This window comes from Elgaria multicarinata, chromosome 3, assembly GCF_023053635.1.
Source record: "Elgaria multicarinata webbii isolate HBS135686 ecotype San Diego chromosome 3, rElgMul1.1.pri, whole genome shotgun sequence".
Classification (NCBI taxonomy): domain Eukaryota; kingdom Metazoa; phylum Chordata; class Lepidosauria; order Squamata; family Anguidae; genus Elgaria; species Elgaria multicarinata.
The window spans coordinates 173,543,074-173,556,143 of NC_086173.1; the positions used below are offsets into that span (position 1 = coordinate 173,543,074).

General features: G+C 47.5%; 2 protein-coding genes across 2 annotated transcripts in view; one reads left to right on the forward strand and one right to left on the reverse strand.

Moving 5' to 3' along the window:
• Nucleotides 1-434: 434 nt before the first annotated feature.
• The window catches only part of LOC134395802 (zinc finger protein 420-like), a 34,276-nt gene continuing 21,640 nt past the window's right edge, over nucleotides 435-13,070 (reverse strand). Inside the window, exon 7 of the mRNA XM_063121961.1 lies at nucleotides 435-1,889. Coding sequence (XP_062978031.1) covers nucleotides 435-1,889 — 1,455 coding nt within the window. The remainder of the gene's footprint in view (nucleotides 1,890-13,070) is intronic.
• LOC134397003 (zinc finger protein 883-like) lies at nucleotides 3,106-12,326 on the forward strand. The gene is made up of 6 exons (XM_063123613.1): nucleotides 3,106-3,231; nucleotides 5,425-5,574; nucleotides 5,870-5,990; nucleotides 6,355-6,437; nucleotides 6,726-6,852; nucleotides 10,751-12,326. Exons 1-6 carry the CDS (start codon nucleotides 3,106-3,108, stop codon nucleotides 12,190-12,192), a joined length of 2,049 nt encoding a protein of 682 aa, XP_062979683.1. The 3' UTR covers nucleotides 12,193-12,326.

Below are 13,070 nucleotides of genomic sequence, written 5' to 3' on the forward strand. Positions count from 1 at the left end.
CCAACTGGGCCTCCAGTGACAAGGATGGGTCTAGGAGTACTCCCAAGCTACGTACCTGCTCTTTCAGAGGCAGCGCCACCTCATCCAGAACAGGCCCCTTATGCAATACCTGGACTCGGGAACCACCAATCCACAGAGGTTCCGTCTTACCAGGATTCAGCTTCAGTTTATTGGCTCTCATCCAGCCCATTACAGCCTCCAGGCACTGGTCCAGCACCTTCACAGCCCCAGCTGAGTCCGACGACAAGGAGAAGTAGAGCTGAGTATCATCACGTCTTTCCCCGTGTTAAGACTTTGATGAGAAGTAAGGCTTGAACTCCGACTGAAGTGCTTTCCACATTCTGTACATTCATTTGGTTTCTCCCGTGTGAATTCTTTGATGATGAGAAGTGAGGCTTGTGCTTCATCTGAAGCAATTTCCACAGTCTGCACATTTATATGGTTTCTCCCTTGTGTGAATATTTTGATGACGAGTGAGTTGTATCTTCTGACTGAAGTGCTTTCCAGTCTGCACATTCATATGGTTTCTCCACCGTGTGAATTCTTTGATGACAAGTGAGGTTTGTGCTCCATCTGAAGCACTTTCCACACTCTCCACATTTGTATGGTTTCTCCCCTCTGTGAATTCTTTGATGAGAAGTGAGGTATGCACTCTGTCTGAAGCGCTTTCCGCACTCTGCACATTCATATGGTTTCTCCCCTGAGTGAATTCTTTGATGAGAAGTGAGGTGTACGTTCCGTCTGAAGCAATTTCCACAGTCTGAACATTCATATGGTTTCTCCCCTGTGTGAATTCTTTGATGAGAAGTCAATTGTATCTTCTGTCTGAAGCACTTTCCACACTCTGCACATTCATATGGTTTCTCCCCTGTGTGAATTCTTTGATGAGAAGTGAGTTGTATCTTCTGTCTGAAGCACTTTCTACAGTCTGTACATTCATATGGTTTCTCCCCTGTGTGAATTCCTTGATGGCGAGTGAGTTTTATCTTCTCACTGAAGCACTTTCCACAGTCTGCACATTCATATGGTTTCTCCCCTGTGTGAATTCTCTGATGAGAAGTGAGGGTTGTGCTCCGACTGAAGCGCTGTCCACAGTCTGCACATTCATATGGTATCTCACCTGTGTGAATTCTTTGATGAGAAGTCAGTTGTATCTTATGCGTGAAGCACTTTCCACAGTCTGTACATTCATATGGTTTCTCCCCTGTGTGAATTCTTTGATGACGAGTGAGGTGTGTCTTCTGGCTGAAGCGCTTTCCACAGTCTGCACATTCATATGGTTTCTCCTCTGTGTGAATTCTTTGATGAGAAGTGAGGTTTGTGTTCCGACTGAAGCACTTTCCACACTCTGCACATTGATATGGTTTCTCCCCCGTGTGAATTCTTTGATGAAAAGTGAGGCTTATCCTGTGACTGAAGCGCTGTCCACACTCTGCACATTCATATGGTTTCTCCCCTGTGTGAATTCTTTGATGAGAAGTGAGTTGTATCTTCTGTCTGAAGCACTTTCTACAGTCTGTACATTCATATGGTTTCTCCCCTGTGTGAATTCTTTGATGACGAGTGAGTTGTAGCTTATCACTGAAGCGCTTTCCACAGTCTGCACATTCATATGGTTTCTTCCCTGTGTGAATTCTTTGATGAGAAGTGAGTTGTATCTTCTGATTGAAGCGCTTTCCACAGTCTGCACATTCATATGGTTTCTCCTCTGTGTGAATTTTTTGATGATAAGTGAGGCCTGAACTCTGACTGAAGCGCTTTCCACAGTCTGCACATTCATATGGTTTCTCCCCTGTGTGAATTCTTTGATGAGAAGTGGGGCTTGTACTCTGACTGAAGCGCTTTCCACAGTCTGCACATTCATATGGTTTTCCCCCTACGTGACTTCTCTGATGACAACTAAGGTGTACTGGGGTTTCACTGTGGCCATGAAAAGCAGAGGGTTTACTGGTCATCTTGTGCATTGCTCCTGTTCTTATTCTCTCCTGGTCCATCAGATCTAAGCTGGTGGCGACCAAACAAGAAAGAGATCTTGGGGTTGGGGTGGACAGTTTGATGAAAAGGCCCACCCAGTGTGCGGCCGCTGTAAAGAAGGCAAACTCCATGTTAGGCATGATAAGAAGAGGAATTGATAATAAAACGGCCAGTATCGTACTGCCCGGTATCATACAAACCTATGGTGCAACCACACTTAGGATACTGTGTACAGTTCTGGTCACCACACCTAAAAAAGGATATTACAGGGCTGGATAAAGTGCAGAAAAGGGCAACTAAAATGATGAAGGGGCTGGAGCATCTCCACTACGAGGAAAGCTTACAACAACTGGGATTGTTTAGCTTGGGATAAAGGAGGCTAAGGGGAGACCTGATAGAGGTGTGGAGAATGTGGACAGGGAGACATTTTTCTCCTCTCTCAAAACGCTAGAACCCAGTGGGGTCGTCCCAGGAAGCTGATGGGTGGGAGATTCAGGACAAATAATAGGAAGGACTTCTTCACACAGTGCAGAGTTAAATTAAGGAACTCACTACCACAAGATGTAGTGATGGCCAGCAATTCAGATGGCTTTAAAAGGGGGTTGGATAAATTCCTGGAGGCGAAGGCTTTCCATGGCTACTAGCCCTGATGGTTGTGTGCTATCTCCAGTACTTGAGGCAATAATCTGGGTGCACCAGTTGCTGGGGAACATGGGTGGGAGGGTGCACCATGTCCTGCTTTTTCATTCCTGGCAGATGGCTGGTTGGCCTCTGTGTGAACAGAGTGCTGGAGTAGACGGGCCTGATTGGTTTGATTGCTGACTGTTGTCAGCCGCCCAGTGACCTCATTTGGATTCCCGACTCCAAGAAGAGCAGAAGCAGAGAAGAGCTGCTGGCCCAGCTAAACTAGAAGCTAGAAAAGGAAGCCAGCTCCCAGAGAGAGCGAACAGGAAGAGCTAACAGGAGTTTGACAGGGGGAGTTCAGCAAATGAGGGCTCTCACCAAAAAAAAATAAGTGTTTCCTTCTCTTAAGACGTACTCATATAGTTGTGCACCTCTAGAGAGGTCAGGACAAAGCACAGGCAATTCCATGATAATCAGAAAGGAAAAAACAAAACAGAAGTAGACAATATGGACGGAAAGGAGTCCCTAGCGGTGGTGACCTGCAAAGGGTGTGCAATGTTCGTGTTCCTGCCTGAGGTCGACATGGAGGACATCTGCAACCAGTGCAAGCTGGTGACACTTTTGGAAGAAACAGTGAGAGGATGAGTGGCGAGTGTCCACCCTCCAAGGAATAAGAGAAGATGAGGAGTTCTTAGACAGAACAGTGGAACTGCAACAGCAACAAGAAGCACAAGAGATTGAAGAACAGCAGCCAACGGGACCAGAAGTGGAGGATACTGAGGGAAGGAAAGCCAAATGAAGAGGAAACACCTAGGAAAAGAGTGACAGTTAGGAGCAGCAGAACTAGAAGGCATTCTGTACCGGTGGAAGCATTAGAGTTAAGCAACTGCTTTCAGCTACTGGAGGCTGAGACTGGAGGACAGTCTGCAGAGGAAGAATTACAGGGGACACCATGCAACAGTGAACAAGAAGGCTAAAGCTGAGAATGAACTGAGATTAGCAAGGGATGCTAAAAGCAATAAAAAGGCTTTCTTCAGATAAGTGAATAGTAAAAGTCAGAGGAGAGAAATGGTGGTTCAACTGCTTAATGAGGATGGCAAATAGATAACTGACGAGAAATAAAAGGCTGAAGTGCTCAATTCCTACTTTAGCTCAGTCTTCTCCGAAAAGCAGGGCTATGACCTCCCTGGATAAAGAGAAGCAGAAGCTTCAGCCAAGCTTTTGACAAAGTGCCCCATGATATTCTGATTAACAAACTAGCTGAAAGTGGGCTAGATGGAACAACTATTAGGTGGATTCACAGTAGGCTACAGAATCGGACTCAAAGATTACTTATCAATGGAACCTTCTCAAACTGGGGAGAGGCAACGAGTGGGGTGCCGCAGGGCTCAGTCCTGGGCCCAGTGCTCTTCAACATTTTTATTCATGATTTGGACGAGGAGGTGCAGGGAACGCTTATCAAATTTGCAGATGACACAAAATTGGGTGGGATAGCTAATACCCTGGAAGATAGAAACAAACTTCAAAATGACCTTGATAGGCTGGAGTGCTGGGCTGAAAACAACAGAATGAAATTTAATAGCGATAAATGGCAAATTGTACATCTAGGAAAAAGAAACGAAATGCACATTTACAAGATGGGGGATACTTGGCTCAGCAATACTACAAATGAGAAGGATCTTGCAATTGTTGTAGATCACAAGCTGAATAGGAGCCAACAGTGTGATGTGGCTGCAAGAAAGGCAAATGCTATTTTGGGCTGCATTAATAGAAGTATAGCTTCCAAATCACGTGAGGTACTGGTTCCTCTCTCTTCGGCCCTGGTTAGGCCTCATCTAGAGTATTGCGTCCAGTTCTGGGCTGCACAATTCTAAAAGGACGCAGACAAGCTGGAGCGTGTTCAGAGGAGGGCAACCAGGATGATCAGGAGTCTGGAAACAAAGCCCTATGAAGAGAGACTGAAAGAACTGGGCATGTTTAGCCTGGAGAAGAGAAGATGGAGGGGAGACATGATAGCAGTCTTCAAATACTTCAAAGGCTGTCACACAGAGGAGGCCCAGGATCTCTTCTCAATCCTCCCAGAGTGCAGGATACGGAATAACGGGCTCAAGTTAAAGGAAGCCAGATTCCGGCTGGACATCAGGAAAAACTTCCTGACTGTTAGAGCAGTGCGACAGTGGAATCAGCTACCTAGGGAGGTTGTGGGCTCTCCCACACTAGAGGCCTTCAAGAGGCAGCTGGACAACCATCTGTCAGGGATGCTTTAGGGCGGATTCCTGCATTGAGCAGGGGGTTGGACTCGAGGGCCTTGTAGGCCCCTTCCAACTCTGCTATTCTATGATTCTATGATTCTACATGGTGTACATAGTAAAGGAATAAAACAGCTGAGGACTAGAACCTGGATCCCGGGAGTCCTAGCCCAGCATTCTAACCTAGTTGGCACTCTATGTATGTGAGACTTAACACGAAGTCGGCAGCAGAAGGGGTCAAGGAGATGGGACTTGCCTGAGACAGGAAAGGTGGTGCCGGAGGAGTGGAGGCTCAAGGGAAGGCTTGAGGGAGGGAGGGTCTGTGGAGGGGGGGAGGGGTCGTTCAGGGCAGGCCTGTGACCGGGAGGCTGCGTCTTCAGCCCCTCAACCAGGCTTTGGGCTTTGGGGCGTGTGGCCCTCCGTGAAGGACCCTCCCTCTTTGGTCCCTGGTGTTCACCAGCCTTTCCTTCTGGGAGATGACGACCTGGTGGCTAGCTGGAGTCATCCCTGGAAAAGGCATCTCCCGAGCCTGACAGTGTCATCCTTTAACTCTCAGAACCGTGTCTTGGCTTTGCAGGACTTGGTGGCATCTCCATTTACGGCATGTTGGGCCTTGGGGCAGGAAGTGCGGGACGAAGAAGGGTTCCTCTGGCCCCGTCGGAGGCTTCTGGGAGCACAGAGATGGACGAGGAAGACTCAGTTGGCCCCGAAGCAGGAAGGGGGCCTGGTACCACCACAACTGGAAGCAGTGGGGAATTCTGGGAAGGAAAGGTGCAAGTAATCCTGGGAGAAGAGACGCCGTACCCAGATGTACAGAGCCGGCATTTCCGGCAATTGCAATACCAGGAGGTCGAGCAGGTGAGAGACTTTTATCCTGGTAGTTTGAAAGGAAAAAGCACGTGAGGGAGGATATACTAAAACGGACTCATAATAGTCCAAAGCCTTTGCCTCCAGTATTCTTCCTTCTCTAATCTCTAATCCTTCTCCCCATTGCATGTCCTGGATCCTCATTGCTGTTTCAGGAGCAGGGCCGGCTTGCAGAGTTGAGCATTGATTTCTCTGGGGCAGAGAAGGCTCCATGCAGACCCAGTTCGGAGCAAAGACGGATCGTTCAGGAGGCTGACGGAGGAGCCCCCGTGCAGGGTGAGGAGTAAGGAGGCCTATTTCGACTTGGTTTCCCTCTCTGGAGTCTGCCCGAAATCTATAGCACCCTTTTAAGTTCCTCTAGATGTTTTTGGTTGTTGGGGGAGGGACACTTAAATTAAACCTCGCTTAGAGTTCAGAAAAGGTGTTTCTTTTCAGCACATGAAGACATTCTACGTGGAAACCTGTATTGTGGTTTCTGGGTAAGAACCTAAATGGGGAGAGACGTGTGTTTTCACACAAGAGAAATTCAAAAACCTGAGCGTAAACAGCGGAGGTTGTAATGCCATTTTCCCTGCTTGGATGTGCATTGTTTGAAGGCAACCAGACGCTCTGGGCTTCCTGCCATCTTTGTCTCCCACAGGTGAAATCATGATGCCGGCAGTCGGTACCCCATCATCTCTTTCTGGTGGCGAAGGGGGAACGGAGGCCGTGGGACCCCATGAGGTAGGGGGAGAAGGGCGAGGGGCGGACGGGGGGTCTCTGGGCTCTGCTCACCTCCCTGGGAGTGAACACGTCACTTTCCTCTTTGCTTGAGTCAAAGCGGCCGTGTTGAATGGCTTTGAGTGGCCCTCAGGAAGGTTTCATGAGGTTCCCCCCCATCTTTTCGGGGGTGTTTAGAACGGAGCCTGTAGAGCGGCTGAGAATCATCACCGTTCCGCTCACCTGCTGTTCTGGATTTCGCTTGTCTGTAATCTTCATGCTCTCTCTGAGGAGGAAACGTTTCCCTTTCAGGGTCTGGTGAGCTTTGAGGAGCTGTCTGTGTCTTTCACGGAGGAGGAGTGGGCGCTGCTGGATCCGGACCAGAGAGCTCTGCATCAGGAAGTCAGGGAGGAGATCTGTGGGAACGTGGCCTCTCTGGGTAAGGCTCTGTCTTTCCCTAGTTGGTAATAATATATTCTTCACAAATGCAACAAACTGATTTTTGCCCATTCAGCCAATCTTCCAATCTAACAAGGTGTATCTATTTTTATTGACTAGGAGTGCAATCCTATGTCTGTTTAGAAAGAAAAGTCTCCAGGCTGCAGGGCTTAAGAAGTGCCATGCTGGATCAGACCGAGGGTCATAGAATCATAGAATAGTAGAGTTGGAAGGGGCCTATAAGGCCATCCAGTCCAACCCCCCGCTCTATGCAGGAATCCGCCCTAAAGCATACCAGACGGATCGTTGTCCAGCTGCCTCTTGAATGCCTCTAGTGTGGGAGAGCCCACAACCTCCCTAGGTAACTGGTTCCATTGTCGTGCTGTTCTAACAGTCAGAAAGTTTTTCCTGATGTCCAGCCAGAATCTAGCTTCCTTTAACTTGAGCCCGTTATTCCGTATCCTGCACTCTGGAAAGATGGAGAAGAGATCCTGGCCCTCCGTTGTGTGACAACCTTTCAGATATTTGAAGAGTGCTCTCATGCCTCCCCTCAATCTTCTCTTCTCCAGGCTAAACATGCCTAGTTCTTTCAGTATCTGTTCATAGGGCTTTGCTTCCAGACCCCGATCATCCTGGTTGCCCTCCTCTGAACACGCTCCAGCTTGTCTGCATCCTTCTTGAATTGTGGAGCCCAGAACTGGGCGCAATTCTCTAGATGAGGCCTAACCAGGGCCGAATAGAGAGGAACCAGTACCTCACGTGATTTAGAAGCTATACTTCTATTAATGCAGCCCAAAATAGCATTTGCCTTTCTTGCAGCCACATCACACTGTTGGCTCCTATTCAGCTTGTGATCTACAACAATTCCAAGAAACTTCTCATTTGTAGTATTGCTGAGCCAAGTATCCCCCATCTTGTAACTGTGCATTTCGTTTCTTTTTCCTAGATGTAAAACTTGACATTTATCGCTATTAAATTTCATTCTGTTGTTTTCAGCCCAGCACTCCAGCCTATCAAGATCCCTTTGAAGTTTGTTTCTGTCTTCCAAGATATTAGCTATCCCACCCAATTTTGTGTCATCTGCAAATTTGATCAGCGTTCCCTCCACCTCCTCATCCAAATCATTAATAAAAATGTTGAAGAGCACTGGGCCCAGGACTGAGCCCCGCGGTACCCCACTCGTTGCCTCTCCCCAGTTTGAGAAGGTTCCATTGATAAGTACTCTTTAAGTCCGGTTCTGTAGCCAACTGTGAATCCACCTAATAGTTGTTCCATCTAGCCCACTTTTAGTTAGTTTGTTAATCAGAATATCATGGGGCACTTTGTCAGAAGCTTTGCTGAAGTCAAGATATATTTCATCCACAGCATTCCCACAGTCTACAAGGGAGGTTACCCGGTCAAAAAATGAGATCATATTAGTCTGGCAGGATTTGTTCTTCACAAATCCATGTTGGCTCCTAGTTATCACCGCATTGTTTTCAAGGTGCTTACAGATTGGCTTCTTTAGAATCTGTTACAAATTTTCCCAGGGATGGATGTCAGACTGACTGGTCTGTAGTTCCCAGGTTCCTCCTTTTTGCCCTTTTTGAAGATAGGGACAATGTTAGCCCTCCTCCAGTTGTCCGGCACCTCACCCGTCTTCCATGAATTTGCAAAGATAATAGATAGTGGTTCTGAGAGTTCTTCCGCTAGCTCCTTCATTACTCTAGGATGCAGTTCATCGGGCCCTGGAGATTGGAACTCATTCAAGGAAATTAGGTGTTCTTTGACCATTTGTTTATCAATCTTAAACTGCAGTCCTGCCCCCTCAACTTGTGCTTCAAGTTTTCCAGGGAGGTCATAGCCCTGCTTTTCGGAGAAGACTGAGCCAAAGTAGGAATTGAGCACTTCAGCCTTTTCTTTGTCGTCAGTTATCTATTTGCCATCCTCATTAAGCAGTTGAACCACCATTCCTCTCCTCTGACTTTTACTATTCACACATCTGAAGAAAGCATTTTTATTGCTTTTAGCATCCCTTGCTAATCTCAGTTCATTCTCAGCTTCAGCCTTCTTGTTCACTGTTGCATGGCGTCCCCTGTAATTCTGCCTCTGCAGACTGTCCTCCAGTCTCAGCCTCCAGTAGCTGAAAGCAGTTGCTTAACTCTAATGCTTCCACCGGTACAGAATGCCTTCTAGTTCTGCTGCTCCTAACTGCCACTCTTTCCCATGGAGTTTCCTCTTCATAGAATCATAGAATAGCAGAGTTGAAAGGGGCCTACAAGGCCATCGAGTCCAACCCCCTGCTCAATGCAGGAATCCACCCTAAAGCATCCCTGACAGATGGTTGTCCAGCTGCCTCTTGAAGGCCTCTAGCGTGGGAGAGCCCACAACCTCACCAAGCAACTCATTCCATTGTCATACTGCTCTAACAGTCAGGAAGTTTTTCCTGATGTCCAGCTGGAATCTGGCTTCCTTTAACTTGAGCTTCATTGACTTTCCTCCCCTCAGCATCCTCCACTTCTGCTCCCATTGGCTGCTGTTCTTCAATCTCTTGTGCTTCTTGTTGCTGTTGCAGTTCCACTGTTCTGTCTAAGAACTCCTCGTCTTCTCTTATTCCTTTGAGGGTGGACACTCGCCGCTCAAGTCCTCTCACTTTTTCTTCCAAAAGTACCACCAGCTTGTACTGGTTGCAGGTGTCCGCCATGTCGACTCAGGCAGGAACACCAACATTGCACACCCTTTGCAGGTCACCACCGCTAGGGACTCCTTTCCATCCATATTGTCTGTTTCTGCTTTGTTTTTTTCCTTTCTAATGGAATTGCCTGTGCTTTGTCCTGACCTCTCTAGAGGTGCACAACTATATGAGTATGTCTTAAGAGAAGGAAACACTTTTTTGGAGGGGTTTAGAGCCCTCGTTTGCTGAACTCCCCCTGTCAAACTCCTGTTACCTCTTCCTGTTCACTCGCTCTCTGGGAGCTGGCTTCCTTTTCTAGCAACCAGCCATCCTCCAGGGATGAAAAAGCGGGACATGGTGCACCCTTCCACCCATGTTCCCCAGCAACTGAGGCACACGGGTTATTGCCTCAAATACTGGAGATAGCATACAACCATCAGGGCTAGTAGCCATGGATAGCCTTCGCCTCCAGGAATTTATCCAACCCCCATTTAAAGCCATCTGAATTGCTGGCCATCACTACATCTTGTGGTAGTGAGTTCCTTAATTTAACTCTGCACTGTGTGAAGAAGTCCTTCCTTTTATTTGTCCTGAATCTCTCACCCATCAGCTTCATGGGATATGACCCCACTGGGTTCTAGTGTTTTGAGAGAGGAGAAAAATGTCTCCCTGTCCACATTCTCCACACCTCTATCAGGTCTCCCCTTAGCCTCCTTTATCCCAAGCTAAACAATCCCAGTAGTTGTAACCTTTCTTCACAGGGGAGATGCTCCAGCCCCTTCATCATTTTAGGTACCCTTTTCTGCACTTTTTCCAGCCCTATAATATCCTCTTTTAGGTGTGGTGACCAGAACTGTACACAGTATCCTAAGTGTGGTTTGTATGATACTGGGCAGTACGATACTGGCCGTTTTATTATCAATTCCTTTTCTTATCATGCCTAACATGGAGTTTGCCTTCTTTACAGCGGCCGCACACTGGGTGGGCCTTTTCATCAAACTGTCCACCCCAACCCCAAGATCTCTTTCTTGTTCGTTTGCCACCAGCTTAGATCTGATGGACCAGGAGGAAATAAGAACAGGAGGAATGCACAAGAAGACCAGGAAACCCTCTGCTTTTCATGGCCACAGTGAAACCACAGTACAGGAAAATGTAGATGAACGAATGGAAATAAATCAGTATTCTGTGCGTAGGACAAACTTTGATTCTCATTCGAGTCTTAAAAGCCGTTGTAAAACTCACACAGATGACAACTCATTAAAACGCTTGGAGTGTGGAAAGAGCTTCAGTCGGAGCAAACAACTCACTTCTCATCAAAGAATTCACAATGGGGAGAAATCATATGAATGTGCAGAGTGTGGAAAGAGCTTCACTCGGAGCACACAACTCACTTCTCATCAAAGTATTCACATGGGGAAGAAACCATATGAATGTGCAGAGTGTGGAAAGCGCTTCAATCGGAGCATAAGCCTCACTTCTCATCAAAGAATTCACACAGGGGAGAAACCATATGAATGTGCAGAGTGTGGAAAGTGCTTCAGACGGAGCACACACCTCACTTGTCATCAAAGAATTCACACAGGGGAGAAACCATATGAATGTGCAGAGTGTGGAGAACGCTTCAGTCACAGGATAAGCCTCACTTCTCATCAAAGAATTCACACAGGGGAGAAACCATATGAATGTGCAGAGTGTGGAAAGTGCTTCAGACGGAGCACACACCTCACTTGTCATCAAAGAATTCACACAGGGGAGAAACCATATGAATGTGCAGAGTGTGGAGAACGCTTCAGTCACAGGATAAGCCTCACTTCTCATCAAAGTATTCACATGGGGAAGAAACCATATGAATGTGCAGAGTGTGGAAAGCGCTTCAATCGGAGCACAAGCCTCGCTTCTCATCAAAGAATTCACACAGGGGAGAAACCATATGAATGTGCAGAGTGTGGAAAGTGCTTCAGACGGAGCACACACCTCACTTGTCATCAAAGAATTCACACAGGGGAGAAACCATATGAATGTGCAGACTGTGGAAAGCGATTCCGTCAGAAGGTACAACTGACTTGTCATCAAAGAATTCACACAGGGGAGAAACCATATGAATGTGCAGACTGTGGAAAGTTCTTCTGTGTGAAGATACAACTCACTTGTCATCAAAGAATTCACACAGGGGAGAAACCATATGAATGTGCAGAGTGTGGAAAGTGCTTCAGTCAGAAGATAAACCTCACTTTTCATCAAAGTATTCACACGGGGGAGAAACCATATAAATGTGCAGAGTGTGGAAAGAGCTTCAGTTGGAGCACGCAACTCACTTCTCATCAAATTATTCACACAGGGCAGAAACCATACGACTGTGCAGAGTGTGGAAAGAGTTTCAGTCGGAGCACACAACTCACTTCACATCAAAGAATTCACACAGGGGAGAAACCATATGAATGTGCAGACTGTGGAAAGCGCTTCAGTAAGAAGATAAACCTCACTTTTCATCAAAGTATTCACACGGGGGAGAAACCATATAAATGTGCAGAGTGTGGAAAGAGCTTCAGTCGGAGCACGCAACTCACTTCTCATCAAAGAATTCACACAGGGGAGAAACCATATAAATGTGCAGAGTGTGGAAAGAGCTTCAGTCGGAGCACGCAACTCACTCATCATCAAAGAATTCACACGGGAGAAACCAGATGAATGTGCAGAGTGTGGAAAGAGCTTTAGTGTGAGAACAAGCCTTACTTCTCTTCATAGTATTAACACAGGAAAAACCATGATGATACTCAGCTCTACTTCTCCTTGTCGTCGGAGTCAGCTGGGGCTGTGAAGGTGCTGGACCAGTGCCTGGGGGCTGTAATGGGCTGGATGAGGGCCAATAAACTGAAGCTGAATCCTGATAAGAGGGAAGCTCTGTGGATTGTTGGTTCCTGAGTCTGGGAATTGGGTAAGGGGCCTGTTCTGGATGAGGTGGCGCTCCCTCTGAAGGAGCAGGTACGTAGCTTGGGAGTACTCCTAGACCCATCCTTGTCACTGGAGGCCCAGGTGGACACTCTGGCACGGAGTACTTGGGGTCAGCTTCGGCTGATCCGCCAGCTACGGCCTTTCCTGGACAGGGACAACCAAGTCACAGTAGTGCATGAACTGGTAACTTCCCGCTTAGACTACTGCCATGCACTCTACATGGGGCTGCCCTTGAAGATGACACAGAAGTTGCAGCTAGTGCAAAATGCAGCAGCTAGACTGCTGGCGGGTACATTTTACAGGGACCACATAACACCGGACAAAAAGGAACTGCACTGGCTGCCTATACACTTCCGGTCAGAATTCAAGGTCTTGGTAATGATGTTTAAAGCCCTAAACAGCTTGGGATCTTGATACTTGAAGGAGCGCCTCTCCTTATATCTGCCTGTCTGAGACTGAGATCTGTTGGAGGAGCTCTTCTCCACGTCCCACCAGCACAACACATTCGCTATGTTGGGACAAGGGAGAGGGCCTTCTCTGTGGTGGCACCCAGGCTGTGGAATGCCCTCCCCTTGGAGGCCCGATGGGCGCCAACGCTGTTTTCATTTCGACGC